The sequence below is a fragment of the Anas acuta genome, chromosome 22, assembly GCF_963932015.1.
Source record: "Anas acuta chromosome 22, bAnaAcu1.1, whole genome shotgun sequence".
NCBI lineage: Eukaryota > Metazoa > Chordata > Aves > Anseriformes > Anatidae > Anas > Anas acuta.
In genome coordinates, this window is record NC_089000.1 from 2,734,156 (window position 1) to 2,755,276 (window position 21,121).

Genomic DNA, 21,121 nt, shown 5'->3' on the forward strand with positions numbered 1-21,121 from the left:
AAGATCACAGCAAGGAAACTGAAGTTTACTAACAGGCATTCAAACAAACCTCACCCCCAAACTCCCTTCAGTCACATAAGGTTTAAGTATTTACCTGGTTTCATTCTTTGCTCATGGGCTACTGTAGCTCTGGAGACAAAAAAAATGACAATTTCCTTGTACTTCAGGTGATATCCAAAATACCATAAGACCATTACAAGTTTTATATAATGAAGTCGCAATTTCCAGCTGCTTCGCTGAGTAAACAAGTTAATAAAACAAAAAACTCTTTGCTTTCTCTGAAATAACATCAGACAAATAAAGCCCTCACAGAAGTTATGAAACTAATACTATATTTTGAAGGAAAAGCATTTAAGATTGGTTACAATATGTGCATAAATTAGTTTACAATATTTAACTGAACTGAAAATGGACAGCTACACTTCACATTTTATAGCAAAGAAGCTACAAACAGATTGACAAATAATTGCTATTGTTTTCTAGATTTCCCTAGCCCACCTCTCTTTCACCAACACATACAAAAAAAATGAATGTAAAGCAGCCAATAAATTTATGAATTACCTGCAGGTATGTAATGAGAGGTCTGTTTTGTTGTTGTTTTGTTTGTTTTATATATTTCAACAATATTTTGATGCTGACTTTGTCATGAAAATGAAAAAGCATCCTAAAGATACCTTTGAAGTTACAGAAACATAAGTAGTTGAAGTTTTCTAGCATTTTTTCTCCTTCTACCTCACTTGAGTTCCAACGTAACATTCTCATTCAGACCATGCCAGAACAGGTTCATACTAGAAAATATTAACTTTGCTCCAAGGAGTTTACAACCTGTTACTAACAGTAATGCATCCATAGTCAGGATATTCCTCAAACTATCAGCTTTCAACATCACGTATCCAGTCTGCAAATCTGACCTCCAAAGTTCTCCCAACTTAAACCCTGTTTTAAAAAAAGAGGTATTTTGCATACATTACAAAAACAATACTTCATTCCATATAGCAGCTTTCAAGTCTGCACTGATCTTCTTATAAATTTTATATATTGATTGGACAGTGAGACACAGCACTCTAAAGTGAGACAACAATAGGATAGCTGAAAAAAAACAAAAAAACACACAACTGATAAAAGTGCCATAAATTAAAGCAAACCAGTGAATTAGTTTACTTGTATTTCGTAACCTAATCTTTCTGCATCTTGATCCATTTTTGACTCAAAATGTGATGTTCCATAAACATAATTTTGGTCTGTTTGAGAAACTGCGTCAGAAGCAGACCACTCTTTCCAATGGAAATTGATTCAGATAAATGCTCTGGACATTCACCTCTACCCAGCATACAAGGACACCAAACTTTGACAGCATCTGTGCTTAATTTATGTGAGCTACTTTAAAAGTCTTCATTCTCTTTTCACAGTTTCGGCACTCACCAAGCCTTGTCTTGTCAACAGCAGATGGGAAGAGCCTCACATCCTCAGGAAGCCCCCTAAGCACATGCTCAGGTACATCAGCCAAGGTCTCCACAACCACAGTAGGTTCAGTTGTGTTCTACAAGTCAAAAAGCAGAAGGGCCACGACCATTAGCAAAAACAAACAAACAAAAAGCACAGCAGATGATCAACCCTTATGACCTAGTCCTGAGAGTGTTTACTTCTAATATTAGTCCTAAGAAAAGTTTCCAAATCGCCATTTCAACTAGGATCCCCTCCATCAACATCCTAACTTGTAAGTATCCTTTGATCAGAACATTCAAGTTTTCACCATTATTCTCATAACCCTTGTTTATGCTTTAATGAAGAGCTCTAAGACTACCAGAGATGTAAAACACTGATAATTATGTCAGTTTCTGTAAGTATTCTTTTGCTTGAGTTAATAGATGTGTTTTGACTACAGTGAATAAATTTAACTGAAAGAGGTTTTGTATTTCTCATAGACCAATTTGCCATTTCATTCATTTTCCCTGGCTTGTCCTACAAAACATATTCAAAATTCCCCCTTAAGTTATTTGGGAAACATAGAGCTACATGTATTTTATTTCTCTTGTCTGAATATAACTTACCTGACAGTTCTAGACAACTACACCTAAAGATGAACGAATGGGAATCACTGTGTTTTTATACCTTGGAAAACATCTATCCATAATATTAAATGTATGTAATGAAGCTCATTTTTTCAAGATATAACCTTCACATTGGTTCAGGGCTACTGTTGAATCTTTGAAACTGCTCATTAATACGGTAATCTAAAATTCATCCATGAAACAGAAATACAGATCAAGTTTGAATTGCACTATTTTTTGTGATCTATTATGCCATGAGAAACTACTGAGTTTATCATAGAGTTGTTCATAGAAACATTGCCTCAATTTTAGCATCTAGTTGTTATCACAAAGAAACTTCCAGTTCCTTAAACATTCTACAGAAGCATTACAATTACTTTGATTACACAAGGTAATTGTAAACAGTATTTTTAAATTCTGCTTTTAAACTTTAAAAAAAAAAAAAAAACATATGAAAACATACTAGCTCTTACGTAACCTGTCTGGAAAGTCTTGCCCAATTAAAAAGTCTCTGAAGGAGCTAGATGGATTTTCTCTTTAAAAATACACAGAGCTACTAACTAAATACAGACCTAATCTTTTCTAGAAATAAGCCTCAAAAAGACTTTTCATTATTTTATGTTTGAGCTATCTGCTGTGTCTTAAATATAATCTCTTCTGCTAAAAAATGATGCTGATCACTTCTGACAGACTAGGACATTTAAGAGCAACACAAGATGCTTTTAGCAAAAACCTTTGTCCAATGTGTACTTTTGGATTCTGAATAGTCTGAAGATGAGAAAAGTTACTAGAAATGTTTCAGGACAGGCACATCGTTTGTCCAGATTATACTGTAGAAGCATATTACTGGCAAAATAGCTAGAGGAAAATAAATTGCTGTGCTAAAATACACTTATTTGATTAAAACAGCATGCAGCAAAACAGGCAGAACAGAAGTAGAGGAGTTTTTTGTTTTTTGTTTTTTTTTTTTTTTTTTCCTACATAGAATAAAACTGTAAAAACCCCTAAAACAAGGGAGATAAAACATTAGCAACTGCATTCCATTACCCTCCCTCAACACCTAGACACTCGCCATCTGCAAATTTTGTTCCAAAATGCAGAAGAAATGTGGCTCGAATAAGTCTGCTGGAGCTAGCACAGCAGTTTCTCCATTAGCAGACTTCAGTAAAGGTTAGCAGAATCATGCAGGCTTGACTGGATCTACCTCGGATGTGTGACATGTAGCTTAGCTTGATTATAATTGACAGCATTAATGAAAAGGATGACTGGAAAACACTTATGTTTCAATAACCATCCTTTTCATTTTATATTTAACATAAATTACTGAATATCTGTCCATAAGAAGTACTGGTTACCTGTGACAAATAGCAAGAAAAACCATCTTTAACTACTAAGAGCATGTCTATTAACAAAGACGTAACAAGTTAAATCGAGTTGTTAAGTTATAAAAATATTTGTATGGAACACACAATTCAAAGCATTATTTTCTATGCATTTTTAAGATTCCTTCAATACTTTTAAATGAAAAAAGAGACACGCTGCAATTTTCCTGTGTACTCTAGTTTCATACTACCTGTGTTCACAGTGAACGCTAACTGGTCTCCCAGTTTAGAGCGTGAGGATGCCTTAAAGTTACAAAAGGGCAATTCCAGATCCAGAGCACTTCTGGTCTGAGGGTCCAGACCTGCTCATGCAACCATCCATTTTAATTTTTGGTCAATCATTTCCTAAACACGTGCATAAAGCTTTTAAACAGAGCAAATGCATAGAGAAAAGAACAAAGTAAAGCTTCAGTAGCAAAAATAACTTGCCTAGAAGCACACAAGTGATGATTTCTGAGATACAGGGCAAAGCCAAAAATCAGCTACCCGCCACACTAAGGGTAATTTTGCATACATCAGTGATTCATTTCCTCTTTGCCTGGAACCATCACTTGATTTCTCAGCCCAATCAGTCTCAAAAAAAAAAAAAAAAAAAAATCTAAAATAATTTCTGGTATTGCTTTACTTGAACACCTCTCTCTTGCAAGAAAGGCCAAACAGAAATTTAAGGAGAAAACCATATTCAAAGTTCTGGAAAATGTATGTAGTTCACAAAAAAATGAGAAGTTATTTATTTTACCTATTGAATCTAGAATATTGTAGTAAACAAATTACTCCAATGTATGTACTAAAATGGGAATTTGGGATACAACATCTGCTGTAAGCATGAATATGCCCTGCAGGTGGGCAGAGAGAAACTTTCTTGCACATACTGGAGACCAGTAACACCCACATATACCCCTCTGGTAGAACAGCTGACACACTAAAACTTGTAATGTACCTCATAGAGCTACTACTGGCTCTACTGTTATCCACCTCCTGCTTTATTTACAACCTACAAATGTGCCATTTCACTCCAAAGAGCAGCCTTAAAGTATCTGCATGTCAAGCTTACTGCTCTCTTTAAAGACAATAATGGGTATTAAATAATGTAATAGTTATTTCTGTATCCTATTCCTAAATAATCCAGCAGTTCAGAACACTTAACCAGCATCCTGCCATTAATACAAAGAGTTTTATGAGATTTTATACTAAAGCTGGAAAGGTAATAGAAAGCTAATAAATGATTTATGAATGTTTGATAAGAGATTAGCTTAATGTCCATGTTATGGAATCTACAAGGATCAGTAGGCTGCTTATAATAATAATATTCATATCATTATTCACATGATTTATAATAGCAAGTGTTACATCTGTCATAGACAACTAGCACTTTGTTACCTAATTGTAGTTAACAAAACACCCATTCCTGATTAAAATTACCAGAACTTCAAAGTTACAAGGATGTACAATATCCCATAAAATCAGTCCCTGTTACTGTGGAATTGTGTCGGTGAGAACAAGGCATATGTTGAACTTCATGCAACAGCCCTAAAAATAAAAAATATCTGCCCTTCGACATTGAACTTTGATCCTTCTGGTCAGCCACAAATCCTGGTGGTGATGGCAATAGCTCCTCGAATAGGAAGGCTGTCGTATTTAAGTTCTGGAGAAACTGCAGGCGGTGTTAAATAACAACACTAAATTGGGCAATACTACAGCTGTTCAAGTAGACCCTGACTTTCTAGAAATGATCTTTGCATTTACACGCAGCCATGAAGCAGAGATATGATAGCAGTCTCCATATACTGAGTAACACTCAGGATTTTCCCCCGACCACTTATGAAATGCTATGCTGAAAGCTTACTGGAAATAGATTTTAAAATGCATCTCTATATGCTACCAAAATTAACATTTTTATCTCTAAAGCACAACAGATGAAGCTTCCCAACCTCTTCTACTTCGCATCTACTCTTTGCAAGGGTGCTCAGTACGGCAAGTATTCTCCTTTACATTTTTAAGTGTGAGTTGCTGAGTTACAAGAGTAGATCTTCTGCCAGCTTTCTTCAACAACAACAGCAAGAAAAATGGTAAAACTGGAGTTACAGCAATGTTATTCTATTGCTGCCTTGGTAAGCCCTAACAGCTGCACAGACACATCCTCGAGAGCTATTTGTAGGGGAGAAAGACCCCGAAATTGGAAACTATGGAAGGAACAGAATGCCAGAAATCCCTTCTCATCCACAAGGGTGAGGAGACTGGGGAAAAGAGATCCTTATTCTTTAGTTATAGTAGCTGAAAGTCTATCCAAGGCAGAACAAAGTTTTATTTCATTTTATTTTGCTTTACCTCATTTTATTTTGCTCTTCAAACAGCCATAGAGAAAAAATAGGGATGAACGAAGTCTGATTCAGACATCTGTTAGCCTTGAACTGATATGCATAAGTCCACATCTCAGCAGACAAAAAAGAAACTCGCTCTTCTCAGCGTATCAAACGACGAAGCCTAAATATTCTTCCAGTACATTACCCCATGACTTGAGGAGAACAGCCAGCTTATTTTTTTCACGATGGTTTCTAACAAATTACATGTAGGCATAGATGAGGGAGACTGCAGAGAATGAACAAGACAACTACCAGAACAATGCATTTTAAGCTTCAGGCTAACAAAAATGTTTTTTTACAACCATAGGTAGAAGAACAGTTAAAAAACTCAAGCCTACAAAATAATCTGATCAAAAAACTTTAAAAATCAGACTCACCTAATTTAGACATCTATATCCTCTGATCTATCAAACATTTCTTAATAGTGATACCTTCTTTCAGCCACAAATATTCCAAAACTGTTCTACCATTGAAGAAATTTGTTCGCAACTTGATTTAACATCTACCTACCTAAGTCAAATTAGCTGTTATGTTCAGAGAACACAGCACCCCGACCCACTCTGCACCTGTTACATCGATGGATTCACAAGCACCAGAAAATTGGAAATGGCCTAGTATACAACACCACATTTCACACCTCAAACAAACATTAATAAGTAACCAAATACTATATGGTAAAATAAACAATTTACTTCAGTCAAATCAGTGCAACATAATTTTATTTGCAATTTATATGTGGTTATTTAAAGCGCTTTCCAGATCAAAATTTGTCCCCAAGGAACGTCTGTCTACCAAATGAAGAAATACCAGGATTTCAATTGCTTTTCCAGCAACACTTAATCACATTTAAATAGTTTTGCCTATTAAAAAGTTCACCTTTCCGTCAGGATAGCGTACTGCAGCATATCCTGTAGCCAGCTTCTGCACTTAAGGGCAGTCCTCATAGGGTATTTTTCCCACTCCTGCCAACAATTTTGTTGCAATTTTGAATACATAAGCACTCCGAGCTTGTTTCCCTTTTAAATTTGCTACCCTGAAGTTCATTACACATATTACATTGTTACCATGCAAACTAGCAAGGGTGAAGAGACCTGAGAACAGCACAAAAAAAATCATCTGAGGGCTGAAGGTGCACCTTAACTGAAGCTTTTTTCCTCCATTTGCATCAATTCAGAGTCCAGTCACTCCGACAGTAACTTTCAGCACTTAAGCAATTTTTATGTCACTTTGAATAGAATTGTACCTACGGCCCCTCCACAGGTTAGGCTGTAGTGTTACAGGCAGTACCTAAGCCAGGCAGAAACAGGATCTGCTACAAAACATTCACAGATCAGATTGGAGCCAAAAAAAATCATGCTGAAGGACATGACGAATGACAAACATTCAGTTAGTGCCATGTTTTGGTGGAAAGGGGACTGAGATACATGAAAAGATAAATGAAAGGATGCCACTGAAGAGACATAACAAAAGAGTTAGAAAAGAGTTGTGAAAAGGAAAGGAAGAGCCTAAGGAAGATGATCAGGGAGGTCAGAAGCAGAAAGGTCTCTGCTTGTCCCAAAGTCCTGCCTAAGTCCATTGGCAACAGTTTTACTGCACGTGCTTGAAGATTAAAGATGTATTAGAAATAGTTGAAATTATAATTTAAGCAATTCCAATGGAGCAGGAGGGAGGGCGTTTTACTACAAGTGCAGGTGTCATTCATTTAACAAATGGTGAAGGTATGAGGTAACTGCCCATGCAGTACTCCAGGTAACACACGACTTTTTCCCTACTGCATGTCAGACTGCATTAACATAGAGTAAGTGCTGCTGACCAATAACCCATGGTTACTTGTTTTTTTGTTTGTTCTTTTAAATAAACTATTCAGAGTATTCTGATGCAGTTCACATACTGAATAAAGATGTCTTTTTAAAAACAGAGAATGCATGCCATCGATCCTGAAACACCAAATTTCCAAGGAATGCAAAAAATATTAATTTAAACAACTGCATTTTTAAAAGCTATTTTTCTCCTTACTGCAAGGAGAAGGCAATATCGATTTATGCCAAGGTTTTTCTTCATTATAAGCAAACTAGCAGTGCTTTCACACAAACAAAGTTCACAATAGCCTAGTTAGTTTCAGGGTCACTGAAGTCACACCAAAAGCAAAGATAAGCAGAATGAAAGAAATACGAGAACAGAGCACTTGAGAGATGTTTGGCATCAGGCATCAAAGACATTTCATATACAGACCTGGCACTACAACTTGTCAACAGTGAATGAAATGACAAGGGCACTGCAAGAAAAAAAAGGGTTCATGCTAAATACACACTTAATATGAATGGTAATTGAACAATAAAAAGCCACATGAGCTCTGTACACTTTGGAAACTAAACGTGAAAGGCAGAGATGCCAAGAAGGACTCTAAGCTATTGTAACTATCCCCAGAGGCAGGGTCACCTCCTAATTTAACTGTAAGATGACACACAGCACAGCACTGCAGTAGCAGCCCCAGTAATACAGAGGAAAACTTTGTTTTCACACAGTGCAGAAGTTTTACTGAATTCTAGAAAGGTATCAGTGTTGGTGGAATGGGGGACACAAATGGGAAGGAAACAGCTGCTGATAACAGTTAAAGATTACAATCTAGAGCTTTCAGAGTTTTAGCAGAATCCAAAGCTTATCAGAACAAGTGATAAAGCAGAACTATTACTCGAGGAGAACTGTAAGTTTGCTTTATGCCACTGAGAGCACTCAAAATAAATTTTACAGGTGAAATAACTTGAAGTCTCAATAGAAATAAATTGTGAAGCGATTGTTATCCTAGCTACCCCAAACTAAACTAGTGTCTCAATGTGTTCTAATATGCATTATAGATCACGCAAACAGCTCTTCTATTGATGTGTACATATAATACAAATATGCACTCTCTACAATACATATTGGAAGACTAATAGATATCATATTTTGCTTTTTAGTGTTTTGTTGTTGTTGTGTTTTTTTTCTTCTTTAAATCAGATGAAAAAAGCAACTGGAAACATCCCACCACCCAACTCCATACTGTAATTAATTTATTTGCTCTTCTGTCACTTTAGTGGGAGAGTATACTTCAAAGTGCTAATTGTACTCAATGCTGATGATCAATTAAGGGCTTAAGGGCAATAAAAGCACTCATTAGAAACAGGCAATGAAAAAAGTAGACAAAGCATTTTGCATCACTGTGTACCATGGCTGTTTCTGGCTCGGAAAACAAGAAGCTTCTGTACATAGTCATCTTTTTAGCAAATTAAAAAATAGCGTTCCTTCAGTGTAACATCTTATGTTCACATTCCCATGCCAAAGGGACTTTGTAACATCATCCAAATAGAGAAGTGCTTATGAGAAAAACTGAAGCCAACATTTACTTGTTCTGTAACAAACACATTAAAATCCCTACTTGGACAGACAAATAAAAAAATAAATAAAATCACATCCATTTGGCACTGGTTAAAACAACACCCTCCAGAGCACTCAGGATATTCTTGCATCCATATAGCAGAGAACACATTGCAAAGGCAATGTGCTTTCCCGGCCTTTTCACTTGGTTCTAGAGAAGTGTGAAATGTCCTGATCAATCAATTTCCATGACAGATTCTGTTCCCTGCATGTTTGAAATAGTAAAGTGGTTTAAACAGGTAAAAAAATTGAATCCTTTAATTTTCAAACCACTTTTATAAGGAGCTGAATTATTATCAAAAGCCTCAGGCTGAAGTAGACTTTTTTTTTTTGGAGAGGCGTTCTCGTAAGACGTGCCAGCCATAATAACTTGTATGTAGCTAAAGGGGATTCACAAACAAAAAACTAAAATCCGTGAAATAAGTCTCACAAGCACGCACACTGTGGAAAGGAGGATCATGAGCTTAGACGACACTGAAGATTTTTAAGAACATTTTTTGTGGATGATTTAGTTATTAAAAATTAGCTGTTCTAACATCTAAGTAAAGTATTTTGATGAAGTCTTGCAGTTAAACTCACCTGATTCATTTTGAATTCCTGTTGTGTTCTGAAAAGACACACACAACAAAGAAACTCCTTTGATTACATGAGCCCTAAAAAGAAAAACAGACAATTGTAATACACACCTACCTACAAATTTACATTGAATTGAAAGTACACACAGACCTGTAGTTTCTCTTCCTAAAGGACTGTTCCCAAAGCAGCATATTGCTTTATACAAAATCTGCTCTGAGATAACGTTTTGTTATTTTAGCTTAAAACTTACATGAATAATGCAAAGAGTGATATCTATCATTTATCTAAATTTTAAAATAAGATGCAGAAGAAACGTGCTCAAATAGGATCATTTTGTTTGTTTTCAAAATCAACTTAGCTTGTTCAACACGGATTTCTTCAGCATTTAATATCAAAGTAATATGAAAGACCTTAAGTGTTTTTAAGATTAACAAGATGCATGCATTTGAGTCTTTACTCTCCAATATTAGAAGCAGGAAATTCTTCATTCAGATAGGCCTTTCATTAAGATATTTTATTATGCTAACATTTGGCTTTCTTGTTTAACAGAAGCATGAGACTTCAAAAAGATTTTCACCAAAAATTGCTGGTTCAAGGAGGCATTAAATTTGGGAACTCTTAACACAAAATTGATCAGAATAATGTTATAACTGAGAGTTTAGTATATCAACTCACCTTTTATTTTTCCCTTCAATGCATAAACAAAAGCATTATTGCAATTACACTGTAAAACACCATCCTGGTGTCATACAAGACTTTCAATGAATTAACAATATCCTTTTTGGAGGTTAACTGGTGCTTAAGCATTTAGAGCATTTTATTCAAGTACTGCTATTTCTTTAGTGTTGTGTTTTTTGTTTTTTGTTTTTTTTTTTTAATATATATATATGTAACAATTATTAAATGATTTTACTAAATACTTTGTATAAGTACTAACATTTAATTTAAAATTTATTCAAGCAATATATCCTCCAAGTAAATTTCAACTAATCCTTCACATCTTTGCACATAAGAGTTGTTAACGCTGTGTAACAACAAGGGAAATACCACCAAGTTTCATACAAAGATTGCATTGCTTAAACAACTCATAAAACAAGGACAGATTTCCTTGAAAAGGGTGTTTCTATTGTGTACAGCTCCTCTGGGATTAGCTACTTTTGTCCTGATATTTCTGTACTCTACTTGTCTTTAGCCAAACAGCTGAAACATCTGAAGTTCGGGTCCAGCTCTGCAGCTTGTTCTGTGTGCTCTGCCAGCAGAGACCAGGCAGGGACAGGAGTCCCGCACCAACTGCTTTTAGCCGCCTGGAGAAAAGCACCACTTGGGGAGCACACTGCAGCTACTTCCTAACCTATTTCAGCACATCAAACTCAAACCGATTCCCAGGAACGACACATCCCCAGCATTTCATTTGCTAAAATACTCCCCAATGCTGACGGAGAACACAGCCAACACCAAGAAGCTACTGAACAAGTAGAGCATGCCACGGGTTTCGTTACGATTTATGGTGACTCCTGAGATCATTCGACCCTGCCACAATAAGGTCTCTTTGTCTCCAGCCTCTCGCGCCGGAGCGCAGTTGTTCCTCACACATCTTCCACATGCCACTGACTTCCCGCAGCCTTAGCCGACAGCTTAACTCCTCTTCCCTCCAGACAACTACAGCTTCTACTTCAGACATTTTTACTCAAATGCTTTGGACAAATGGTTTGTGAAATGCGATCTGCAGGCTGCCTGTCACCTGCCCAAAGTTGCCGTGGCACATGAAGTGCCAAGGAGATGAAAAGCGACGCTGGAGCCGGTACAAACTTGTGGACATCTCGGTACGGAAAAACGCTGCTCTCTTTTATTCACTGCTCGTTTGGGTGGTACCTGCTTAACGTCAATCTGTCAATGAGGTTATTTTGTATAGCAAGAGAGGCATCAAGCATTTCCTAGAGTGAAAAATGCTTTATTTTTGGTAAAAAACATCTGCTTTTCTCTACGCTTGGTGAGAAAACTAAAACTGATTAATCACAGATAGACAACGCAAGAATATTTTATTAACACAATTTCACAGCGCAGCCTGGTGCACTACTGAGGCTGTAGCACACGAGGTTATGTGGCCGGTGTCTCCAGCTGCCTACGTCTTCCTTTTCTCCGCCCTTGCGCTGCAGCTTAGCGGAGCGGTGCCCATCCTCTGTCAGAACCATCTATCATGGCTCTGGAAACTGATTTAGAAAACCTACTGGAAGATGTGCCCAGATGTTACGCTGCAGTAACCAGTCACCTTGAAGTATATGCACAATTTTCAACACTGAATAAACCAGGAGGACTTTTAACTCAGAACTCTAGGTACGTAAAACTGAACAGATTTAAAGCACTGGCTTGCAGAGGCAAATATCCATCAGCATCACTGCTCGGCCACTAAACGTAAAGAATGAGAGGCAACAAGTATGAGGGGGGGATGTTCCTAGTGTGAATTATTAGAGAAATGCCAAAAAACTTTTTAAAAAGGTTAATTTTATTTCAAAAATGTTGTTTTATTTGAGCAGTAAAAATATACTTTTTTTATATACTAATTCAATATTATTTTGCTTAGAATTAAGTTTTCAAAAAGAACCAAAAACAAGATTTTATTTTTTTTTGAACCGGCTGGATCCAAACCTCTGACGGATATTTCAAACTTGCAAAGCTTAAAATACTGCTGTATTTGAATGTATACCTAACACAGTTCTGTTTCATAACAGACTGTACTACTCTACACTCTTTCAGCTACAAGTTACCAAAGGAATCAGTTCATCAAAAAAAATACAATCAGACGAGAAATGAAAGCTACAGTAGAACAGAAGCTGCAACAGCTATTTATAAAAGTACTAATTTAAAGCACACATTTCACCTTTGCATTTTATGCCTGCAGTTCTGACAAGTTACCTGAGCTCTAGAACTCAAAAGCTCTCTGAAAAGGTCTTCACTTTTTTCCACTTTTTTTTTTCCTTTTTTTATTTGTTTTTGTAAACAACACACACAACTGTTTGGAAAGATTAATTGCACTGGAAGAAAATAGAATCTACATACAGACTGATCCATAGTCACTATTCCTCCTTGGATAAAAAAAAAAAAAGAAGACATCTGCAAAGAAAACAAACCATTTGCAACACTAAGTTTTGTCTTTAACCTCTCGTTCAACAAAAAGAAGAAAATATGGAACAAATTCTACAACTGCTACCCAAATACCAGCTCCCTGCATGACCGATGGCTACCAAGCAGGTGCAAGCAGGAACAGGCTGCCAGTGCACACATTAATGGCTTATCAGCCACTCATACAGTCTAGTCCAACACACGGTTTCCTCGAAAAGCCCCGAAGGAAGCAACGCTGCACTGATTTGTAGTCACAGCAACTGCAGGACGCTGCACCCAGAGGAGCCAGGATGACCACAATGAACCAGTTTTTAAGTTTGCAATAGACTGCAACTGTGTCAGTACTTTGAAGTCACATCACCAGCTATGTCATGTACAGGTAAAAACTGTTTTGAACCTTTTCTCCAAACTTAACAGCAACGCAGACACGTATCTACCAGTCAAAGCCCAGAATATTATTAAAGCCTATCACAGTAAACCTTGAACATTCACTGAGCTACTGCAGAAAGGTAAATAAAGGTTTGGTTCTATGCCAAACATGAAATGCACTCGCCAGTAATTTGAATTGTTAAAGCTTCCAGAAAACATTGACATAAATATTGTAATATTTATATAACTATTGTAATATTTATGTCAAACCACTACGTACTGCTGCATCCCGTGAGTAGAAAATTCCTAGGCACTTTCACACGATATTGAAGCAACTGAGAAACAAACAAAAGAAAGATTTACTACGCTCTATAATCTTAGTCTCAGAAAAGTTTATTTAGAAAGTCTCATCATTAAGCAACAAGTTATTTAGATGAGAATATACAAAGCTTTCTTATTTGAGGAAACACTGAGCACTCTAAAACAAAACATTTGAAACAAAAAATTTGACCTTGCTTCTGAGTTCTACATTCAAGGAATTTTAAATATTCCCATATGGGAAAAAAAAAAAAAAAAAAAAAAAAAAAGCTTACTTGGAATAAATGTTGCACTTAAAAGCAAGCAATTTTATAGAAAACCAGCATTACAGATCCCCAATCCCCCAAAAGTCAGGTGGTACTTCTAGCAATCAATAGGTTATACCAACTGGTCTATCTTCTGATTTTCTAAGCCATATTTATCACATCTGTAAGCATATGATTTTATTTTATTTTTTAAACCCAGAATAAAAGACTACTTCAAAAGAGAACATTGCTTCCAATTCAGAGAAAGGAAAAAAAAAGAAACAGGCCTAAAAGCATCAATCCAATTTTGGAAGCTGCAAACGGGACATGCATTACATCACTGCCCCGGTAAAAACATGTTCTTTACAAAACAGGCATAAAACTCGAAAGGCTCAACAGCCTGCCTTCTTACTGAGCAGGGGCTCGGGCTGGAATGACGTTGCACAGTGTTGAAAACTCTTTTTCTTTGTCTTGGTTTTTAGTTGCAGCATATGAAAGATTTAAAACAAAAAACCCGCACACAATAAGGCGTTTACATTGTTTTGCAGTTCGATACTGAGTTACTGTTTCACCTAATACATTGAAAAACTGGGTATTACAGCTTCCAAAAGTTTAAGTTTGTTAGCTCTGAAAGATTAAAAACCATGGATTTGATAGAAACAACCAGCACTATCTACAAGCACTTAATTGCCACGACAGTTTCAATTACTGTAGACTGTCAGATGAAAAACAGAGAAAAGCGGGCAAGTAACGATTAAAACATTAAAATCTGTTGCCTCTTGAAAAAAGAAAAAAAAAAAAGCTTAAAAAAAGCTTTGCTTACTGCTATGCAAAAACCAAGCTGTTATACCTTAAGAGGGTTTATTTAGATAGCCACACCTTAAGAAATCATCAGCAGAAAACCAAACCCCAAGTTCTTCACCTTCATGCACATTTTTCTAGAAAATCATTTCTTCCTCATGGCAGAATTAAACAGCAAGGAAGCAGAAGAAGCAACAGAAGGTATCAGACACTAAGAACTGCAAGTACCCAGAAATATCACTCAATCTTCAGACAGAAATACACCTTTTCATTCTACTCGCAAAGGCAGTACATTCAAATGACAATTTTCTCAGACCAGCACACTGCGGATTTACCAGTACGTGGAATAGACTGTTTCAGTTGTGTCTTCTAACAATATAGGATTGTCTCTCACATCTGTCTATAAGCATGTTTACACAGAGGCAAAGCAATATTTTTCAGCTAGGAATATGATCAGAAAATACACATTGGCAGAGGAAACAATTTCATTTGGGTGGGAAGGCATTAAGGAGCAGGATCACACCTGCCCTTTCACGTGCCAAGAAATACAACGTGAAATACATCGCAGTGCTTTTAAAATCTCTCCATACTCGCCAAGACTACGTGTGGTTCAAAGATTCTTCCCAATAGTCTGATTGAAGTTGAAATAAACATACCCAAGGTGAAGAGCAATGAACTAAAATAAAAGGAATATTTTCAAGACTTTTTTTTTTTTTTTTATCACGTACCATGGCCGTGGAAAACGCCGCCAAACTACGGTGTTCCTACTGAAAGATTGCCATGTATTAAGAGCTAGTAAACTAAAAGGATTTTGCAATGGTAAGACACTAGTATGTATGTTAATAGTACAGCAAATGTAATCATGTACAGGACTAAAAAATTTGGCTGAATTACAGAACACTAAAAATTATGAAACTATAAATCAAAAGGGGATAGCATGTAACACAACTCCACCTCGGCAAGAATTAAGCATGGAGGCTCTGCTAACTACAAAGACTGAAGAAAGGCTCACAAGGAAATATAAAGAAAAAGCTTTGCCAACGCAGGTATTCAACATGCATGAGTTTATAAACCCCAGATGTTTATAAATCCCCGGCAAAAAAAAAGAGCAGTCTCCTGTCTTCACAAGTAAGCAAATGACTCATGATGAAAAGGGTACTGTGCTCTTGCTACCAGCCACAGCCTAGGTTTTCTTTTTCTTTCTTTCCCCTAGTTGAGACTCTCATTTGAAGGTATGGCAGGCACGCTGCAAGGGAGCTCGTGGCTGCAGACAGCCATACACAAACACATTACCACAACCGTCATCTCTAAATCTCCCTGAACTTCTGTTTTTAACGGATTGGCACCTAGTGCTGGACAATATTTAAATCTTTTTACGTCCTGTCACCTTTTTCACCCCTAAAGATCAAAGTCTTTGTATAAAACACTGAAACAGGCACAATGCTCAATGCTGCACTGAACAAAGGATGCCAAAAGCCACTTGAGTTTTAAAGGAAAGCTGTCGTTGACTTTGATTTTCTGCTGTAAATCCCTTCCGTTTTCAAGCAAATACTTGTAGATAAATATAGATGGTTTACACAAATGTTCGTAAGTATTTCAACATCCTTCCCCTATCTTCCATGCTACCCTGGAAGGTTTTTAGGATCCCACACCTACAGCAAATAGCACTCAATTCAGGAATCTCCAACACCACACCCATCACTTCTATTGAAAATTATATTGTCCAAAGCAATGATTTGCCTTTTTTTCCACAAAGCTAGGGTCTCACTAAAAGTGAAACTTGGCCTTGTTGTTATGGTCAGACAAGCTGCTGCGATGCTTCTGCCCTAGCATGTCCTGGGGGGGCCAACACTGAGCTACATGCCTGAAAACCAAGAAGCACTACATGGCTCCTGCAGCACTCTCTGCAAATAGGATAGATCTTCTGTTTCCTAAAAGTCACACTGCCCATCTATCAGTGGTGCTGTTCTTTACCTGAAGGGCTGCCACTGCCACTGGTTTCAGCAGCTGGAAGAGCTGGAGGCCTCCCAGTCTATGGCAAGGGTGGTACACCTTAGCACACACAGCATTTTTATTAAAACCTAGCAAATGTCAAGGGATAACAAGATAATACTTAGACACTACACTGCTGTACTTCTTCCTATCTGCATAATACATGTGGATAAACTGAAAGACTTAGCATCCAAACAACATGACACAGTTCAGAGCCTAGGCTGGGAGCAGCAAAAGCAGCATCAGAAAGGCAAGCAGTCCTGCTGCTTTCGAGAGCTGTCCACTATCGATCACTTGAACGTGAAGTAAGAAGAATATTTCTTTTAGCCACCAAGCGCTGAGGCAGCAGGTGCAGCCACATCACCTCCCCTCCCTCCTTCAACAGGCGAAAACAGTTTATAAAGTTTCCTTTGCTATTTCAAAATAAAACTGCGGCTGCTTCACGTGAATTTAAAGCCACCAAAAACTTTACTGATATCCCAGGGAGGATGCTCTTACTGAGGGAAGCGAAATTAGAGTCTCCGAGCCCCCTCTCCCCCAGCTGGGCTGCAGCAAGCCCTGCCACCCGTCAGCTGCCACAGCGCTGAAGCCGCCTCCCAACACCAAGCTGGCAGCGCTCACAACGCTCTCCCTCGCCAGCTGATGCCTCCGAGGCAGGTTTTCAACACAAAAAATAAAAAACCCAAGGCAGGGAAAGGCAGACGGGTGGCTGAGGGTGCTCCCTCCCCTCCCCGGGACCCGCTCCCCGCCAGCCTCACGCCCTCACCCCTCGGGCCGGGTCCCCCCTGAGGCGGCTCCACCTCCCCTCAGGAGGCAGCTCCGCCGGCCGGGCCCCCTCCCGGCCGCGCCCCCGGCCCCGCACCGCTGCTTGTGGCTGCGGCTGTGGCTCTGCCCACCGCCCCCAAGCCCCGGCCCGCCCCTCCTGCGCCGCGGCGCCCGCGGGCAGCGCGCCCGGCCCCGCCACCACCGCCGCCGCCTTCCCCTCACCTGAGGCGCCGCCGCCGCCGCCTCCTCCCGCGGCCCCGGCTCTCGGAGCGGCCTCAGCTGCGGCCCCGTCCCGACGCCATTTTGTCTCCAGCCTCGGAAGTGACGTTGGGGGGAGGCCAGCGGGCAGGCCCCCCGCCAGCGGGACCCCCTCCGCAGCGGGGCCGGCCCCGGCCCTGTCCCCGTTCCCCCCTCCCCAAGCTCCGACCCCCGCCGCCCTCAGCCCCCCGGGACACCGCCTCAGCTCATCCCCACCCGCCCGAGCCTGGACCCGCAGCGCGGCCTCCAGCCACCACCCTCAGCCCCAGACAATGAGCTGTGAGGAGCAGGTTCTCTTTCCCTATTTATTTTTTTAAATTTTAAGATGATTTTTTCAATTTTTAGTTGATTTTTTCATTTTTAGTTGATTTTTTTCATTTTTAGTTGATTTTTTATTTTTTAGTTGATTTTTTTTTCATTTTTAGTTGATTTTTTAAAATTTTTAGTCGATTTTTTAAAATTATTTTTTAAAATATCATCTTTTCGCAGTGCAGCTCTCCACTCTGACTGAAAAAAAAAGGAAAAAAAAATAAAAAATCACGTCAGTGTCTGTGGGGAAACCCGGAGGTGAGGCACGGCCACAGCCTCGCCCCCCGAGGGCCGGCGGTCTGACAGGGCGCTGCGACCTGCCCTGCCGTGCCGGCCTCTCGGATTAATTTCTGAGAGGAAAAATGCCAAGTTACGCCTTGGAGATGGGCATAACGGCATCTCCCTTTGTCTAAGTTGCAGTGCAAAATAGTTTTTACCTCTCACTTGAATTTTACATTCATAATAGCATCAAAAAGATGTAATCTTCCTAGGCTAAGGCTATTCACGTTCATTATCTATGTACATCAATTAGTAACACTGGAATCATTAAGCCTGGATATGCAAAGTACTGATAGTAACAGGATAGAGAGGAGCCCTGTTCCACAAAGCAGAAAAGTTCCTTAAGTAGCCAAGGGAATTGCCTGACTATCAATTCTTGTCACACTGAAGCTTTTTGGAAGAATCCATCATGTTTCCAATGAGCAGAGCTGCGAAGATGATCTTTCACGTGTAAGGAAAGCATGGACTTCAAAGCCAGAAAGTTTTAATGCCTCTGTTACAATGCGTAACTCCACCAAACAACAGCACACGGAAAATAACAGGACACAGCGATCTTCCCACCTGGAACACCCAGGAGATATTTATATTTTAAAATGCTGCTTAAGAATACCAAAATCAGTTCTGAACCCTCTAATTGAAGTAATGACAAGTCCTTAGATAAATATGCTTAAACTGCTTTGACTTATTAGACTAAGTTAATTTAATTCCAATTTATCTGTATTAACAGTTTATAAACTAGACTATACAGGTTTTCTTTTTTTTTTTTTTTTCTCAATAAAAAAATCAAGGCTTTCCTGTGCTATATTAGGGCTTTATTGTACCTGTAACAGAGAAACCAAATCCCCAGAACAAAATGCATGTTTTACTAGCTAAAGTACAACATTTTTATCTTCAAAAATACTGAAGATGAGGTTTCTCAAAATTACCTCAAGTAATCTGAATACAAATCACAACAGTCTTCTGCTTAACATATTTAGAGCCTTAGAAAATGGTCTTAGATAAGCTCAGAAAAAAACCCTTTCAGAAAACATACATTTGCTATCTTACATCTTTTAACTTCTTTTTCTATATTTCAGAAGCATTGTTGTTGACATTGTAAACTAAACGGCAGATACCAACCAGCCAACCCATATAAATTACAGCATTAGCTACAAAGCACTGGTGTTTTAAAAATTTTGTTAGAACTTATTTATTTTATAGTTCCATTACTAAATTAGCAATGCTAACTCCCTCATTTAAGGCTGAAAGAAGCAAAAGCTTTCCATTGAGAACTACTGCTTTTCAATTCCTTCCTGGTCAAGGCACTTCAGAAGCCTAATATAAAGACTCAACCTGCTGCTGATGGAAGGACATCCATTTAAAAGTCATAGGAGTTCATCACTGGCTTAGTAATATGTTCACTTTGAGGTCTAGGATGCATGTGATTTGTTTATTTATTTATTTTAAATAAAAAGGGAGGCTGCTGGTCTTTCATTTCTTGCATTTTTTGTTTTCTTGCAGGTTTTGTGTATCTTTCTGCAGTAATAGTAGGAATGTAGTGTAGCTAAGATGGATTAGTTGTTTTGTGCTTCATTTAGTTGGCAATTTTAAAAAACTTTTCCCAATGTACTTTAGTATTTAATGATAATTCCTAAGCAGTCTTCTAATGGATGATGGTCTTTAAACTATAAATTGTCTCTGTTTGTTCAATGCCATTATTTATTTATTTATTTATTTATTTATTTATTTTATTGTCTAGGAACGTAATGCTGGAACAAGATGGACTTCTTTATAGATCCATAATTCTTTCCAAAGGCTCTTTAATTCTATGTTTCTCTTAATATATTTTTTGTTTTACTAACTGTTTCTTTGTTCTACCTTATATATTGTAGGTGAAGAAGGAACTCTTGAAAATCTGAAGCTCTAAGTGGAAACAAGGTAGCTTATTCTAATTACTTACACTTTATGCGTTTAATTGCAACTGATAAAAGGCCCTAGTTCTATGGTAACAATATCAGTATTTTTCAAAAAAGCTTTTAATAAAATTGGTTTGTTGTTAGAAGCTTGGTTGTTATAAATCTTAAAAGAAAGAGTTGAAATAGTAAGAGAAAATACTTCAACTCTGTTAATTAAAAAGACTATCAGTGTTACAGGAGAGTAGCTAAAACAAAGAATCGGAATGTTGAAGAGGTCTGCTAACCATGCTAAGACAAGATAGGCTTTGGAATTGGTTTGCATTAAGTAATTTATGACCTAAGGAACTCTTATTTGCAGATATTTTAAGGATGGATTATTACACTTATTTAGTCAAAAACCCCAGAGTAGAAAGCAGTCCTATTCTCTTATTATCTATATAAAGTATAGTTGTCATGCTCCTATGACGTGCATACCTGCGAAAGGAGGAGAAAAAAAAAAACTTCTCAAATGCTGTCTGTTCATCAGTAGTTTTGGTGTTTAACACCTGTAACGCCATTAGCAATATAAGCTGAGTGTAGTCCAAGTATTTCCAAACCATTTGCTCAACAGTGTGCTATTTGCTAGTAAATATGCTTTTGAACCTCTATCCAATTTGTTTCTTTTTTTAACTTACAAATGTATGTGTAGTCTTTACTGGGCTTCATATTTTCTATTGTTAACCTGAATCATCTTTCAAGACTGTTCTAAAAATAAAAGGATGCACAGTACATTAGTGAAATCAGTTCTGACAGAAGAACTTTCTTTTTAAAATTTAGAAAACCATAACTATATAATGTAAAAGGTTCTTGCTTTCTTACACTAGTATAGTGTTTTGTGGGGTGTGTCTGTGTGTGGGGAATGCTTGTAAAACATTAAACTGGGTTCTGACTCTTGAATTTAGAGATGGGGGGGAAAACTAGATCTAGGATTTGTTAAAATAATGT

At 37.9% G+C, this 21,121-nt stretch overlaps 2 protein-coding genes across 10 annotated transcripts in view; one reads left to right on the top strand and one right to left on the bottom strand.

Moving 5' to 3' along the window:
- Positions 1-17,758, bottom strand: part of PRDM2 (PR/SET domain 2) — a 70,919-nt gene extending 53,161 nt beyond the window's left edge. For 4 of the 9 annotated variants that reach the window (XR_011089575.1, XM_068658869.1, XM_068658873.1 and 1 more), the window contains exons 1-3: positions 17,619-17,752; positions 9,790-9,863; positions 1,423-1,540 (exon numbers count right to left, since the gene is read on the bottom strand). Coding sequence is in view for 6 of the 9 variants with exons in the window: in XM_068658869.1 (XP_068514970.1) it covers positions 1,423-1,540; positions 9,790-9,798 (127 nt within the window). In the remaining 3 variants the exon portion in view is untranslated. Of the gene's footprint in view, positions 1-94; positions 130-1,422; positions 1,541-7,968; positions 8,072-9,789; positions 9,864-17,397; positions 17,416-17,618 lie in introns of those variants that run through there. The other 5 variants (XM_068658874.1, XM_068658875.1, XM_068658876.1 and 2 more) reach the window with 5 other exon arrangements.
- The window catches only part of LRRC38 (leucine rich repeat containing 38), an 89,192-nt gene continuing 85,738 nt past the window's right edge, over positions 17,668-21,121 (top strand). Inside the window, exons 1-2 of the mRNA XM_068658899.1 lie at positions 17,668-17,944; positions 20,114-20,159. The gene's annotated coding sequence lies outside the window, so the exon portion shown is untranslated. The remainder of the gene's footprint in view (positions 17,945-20,113; positions 20,160-21,121) is intronic.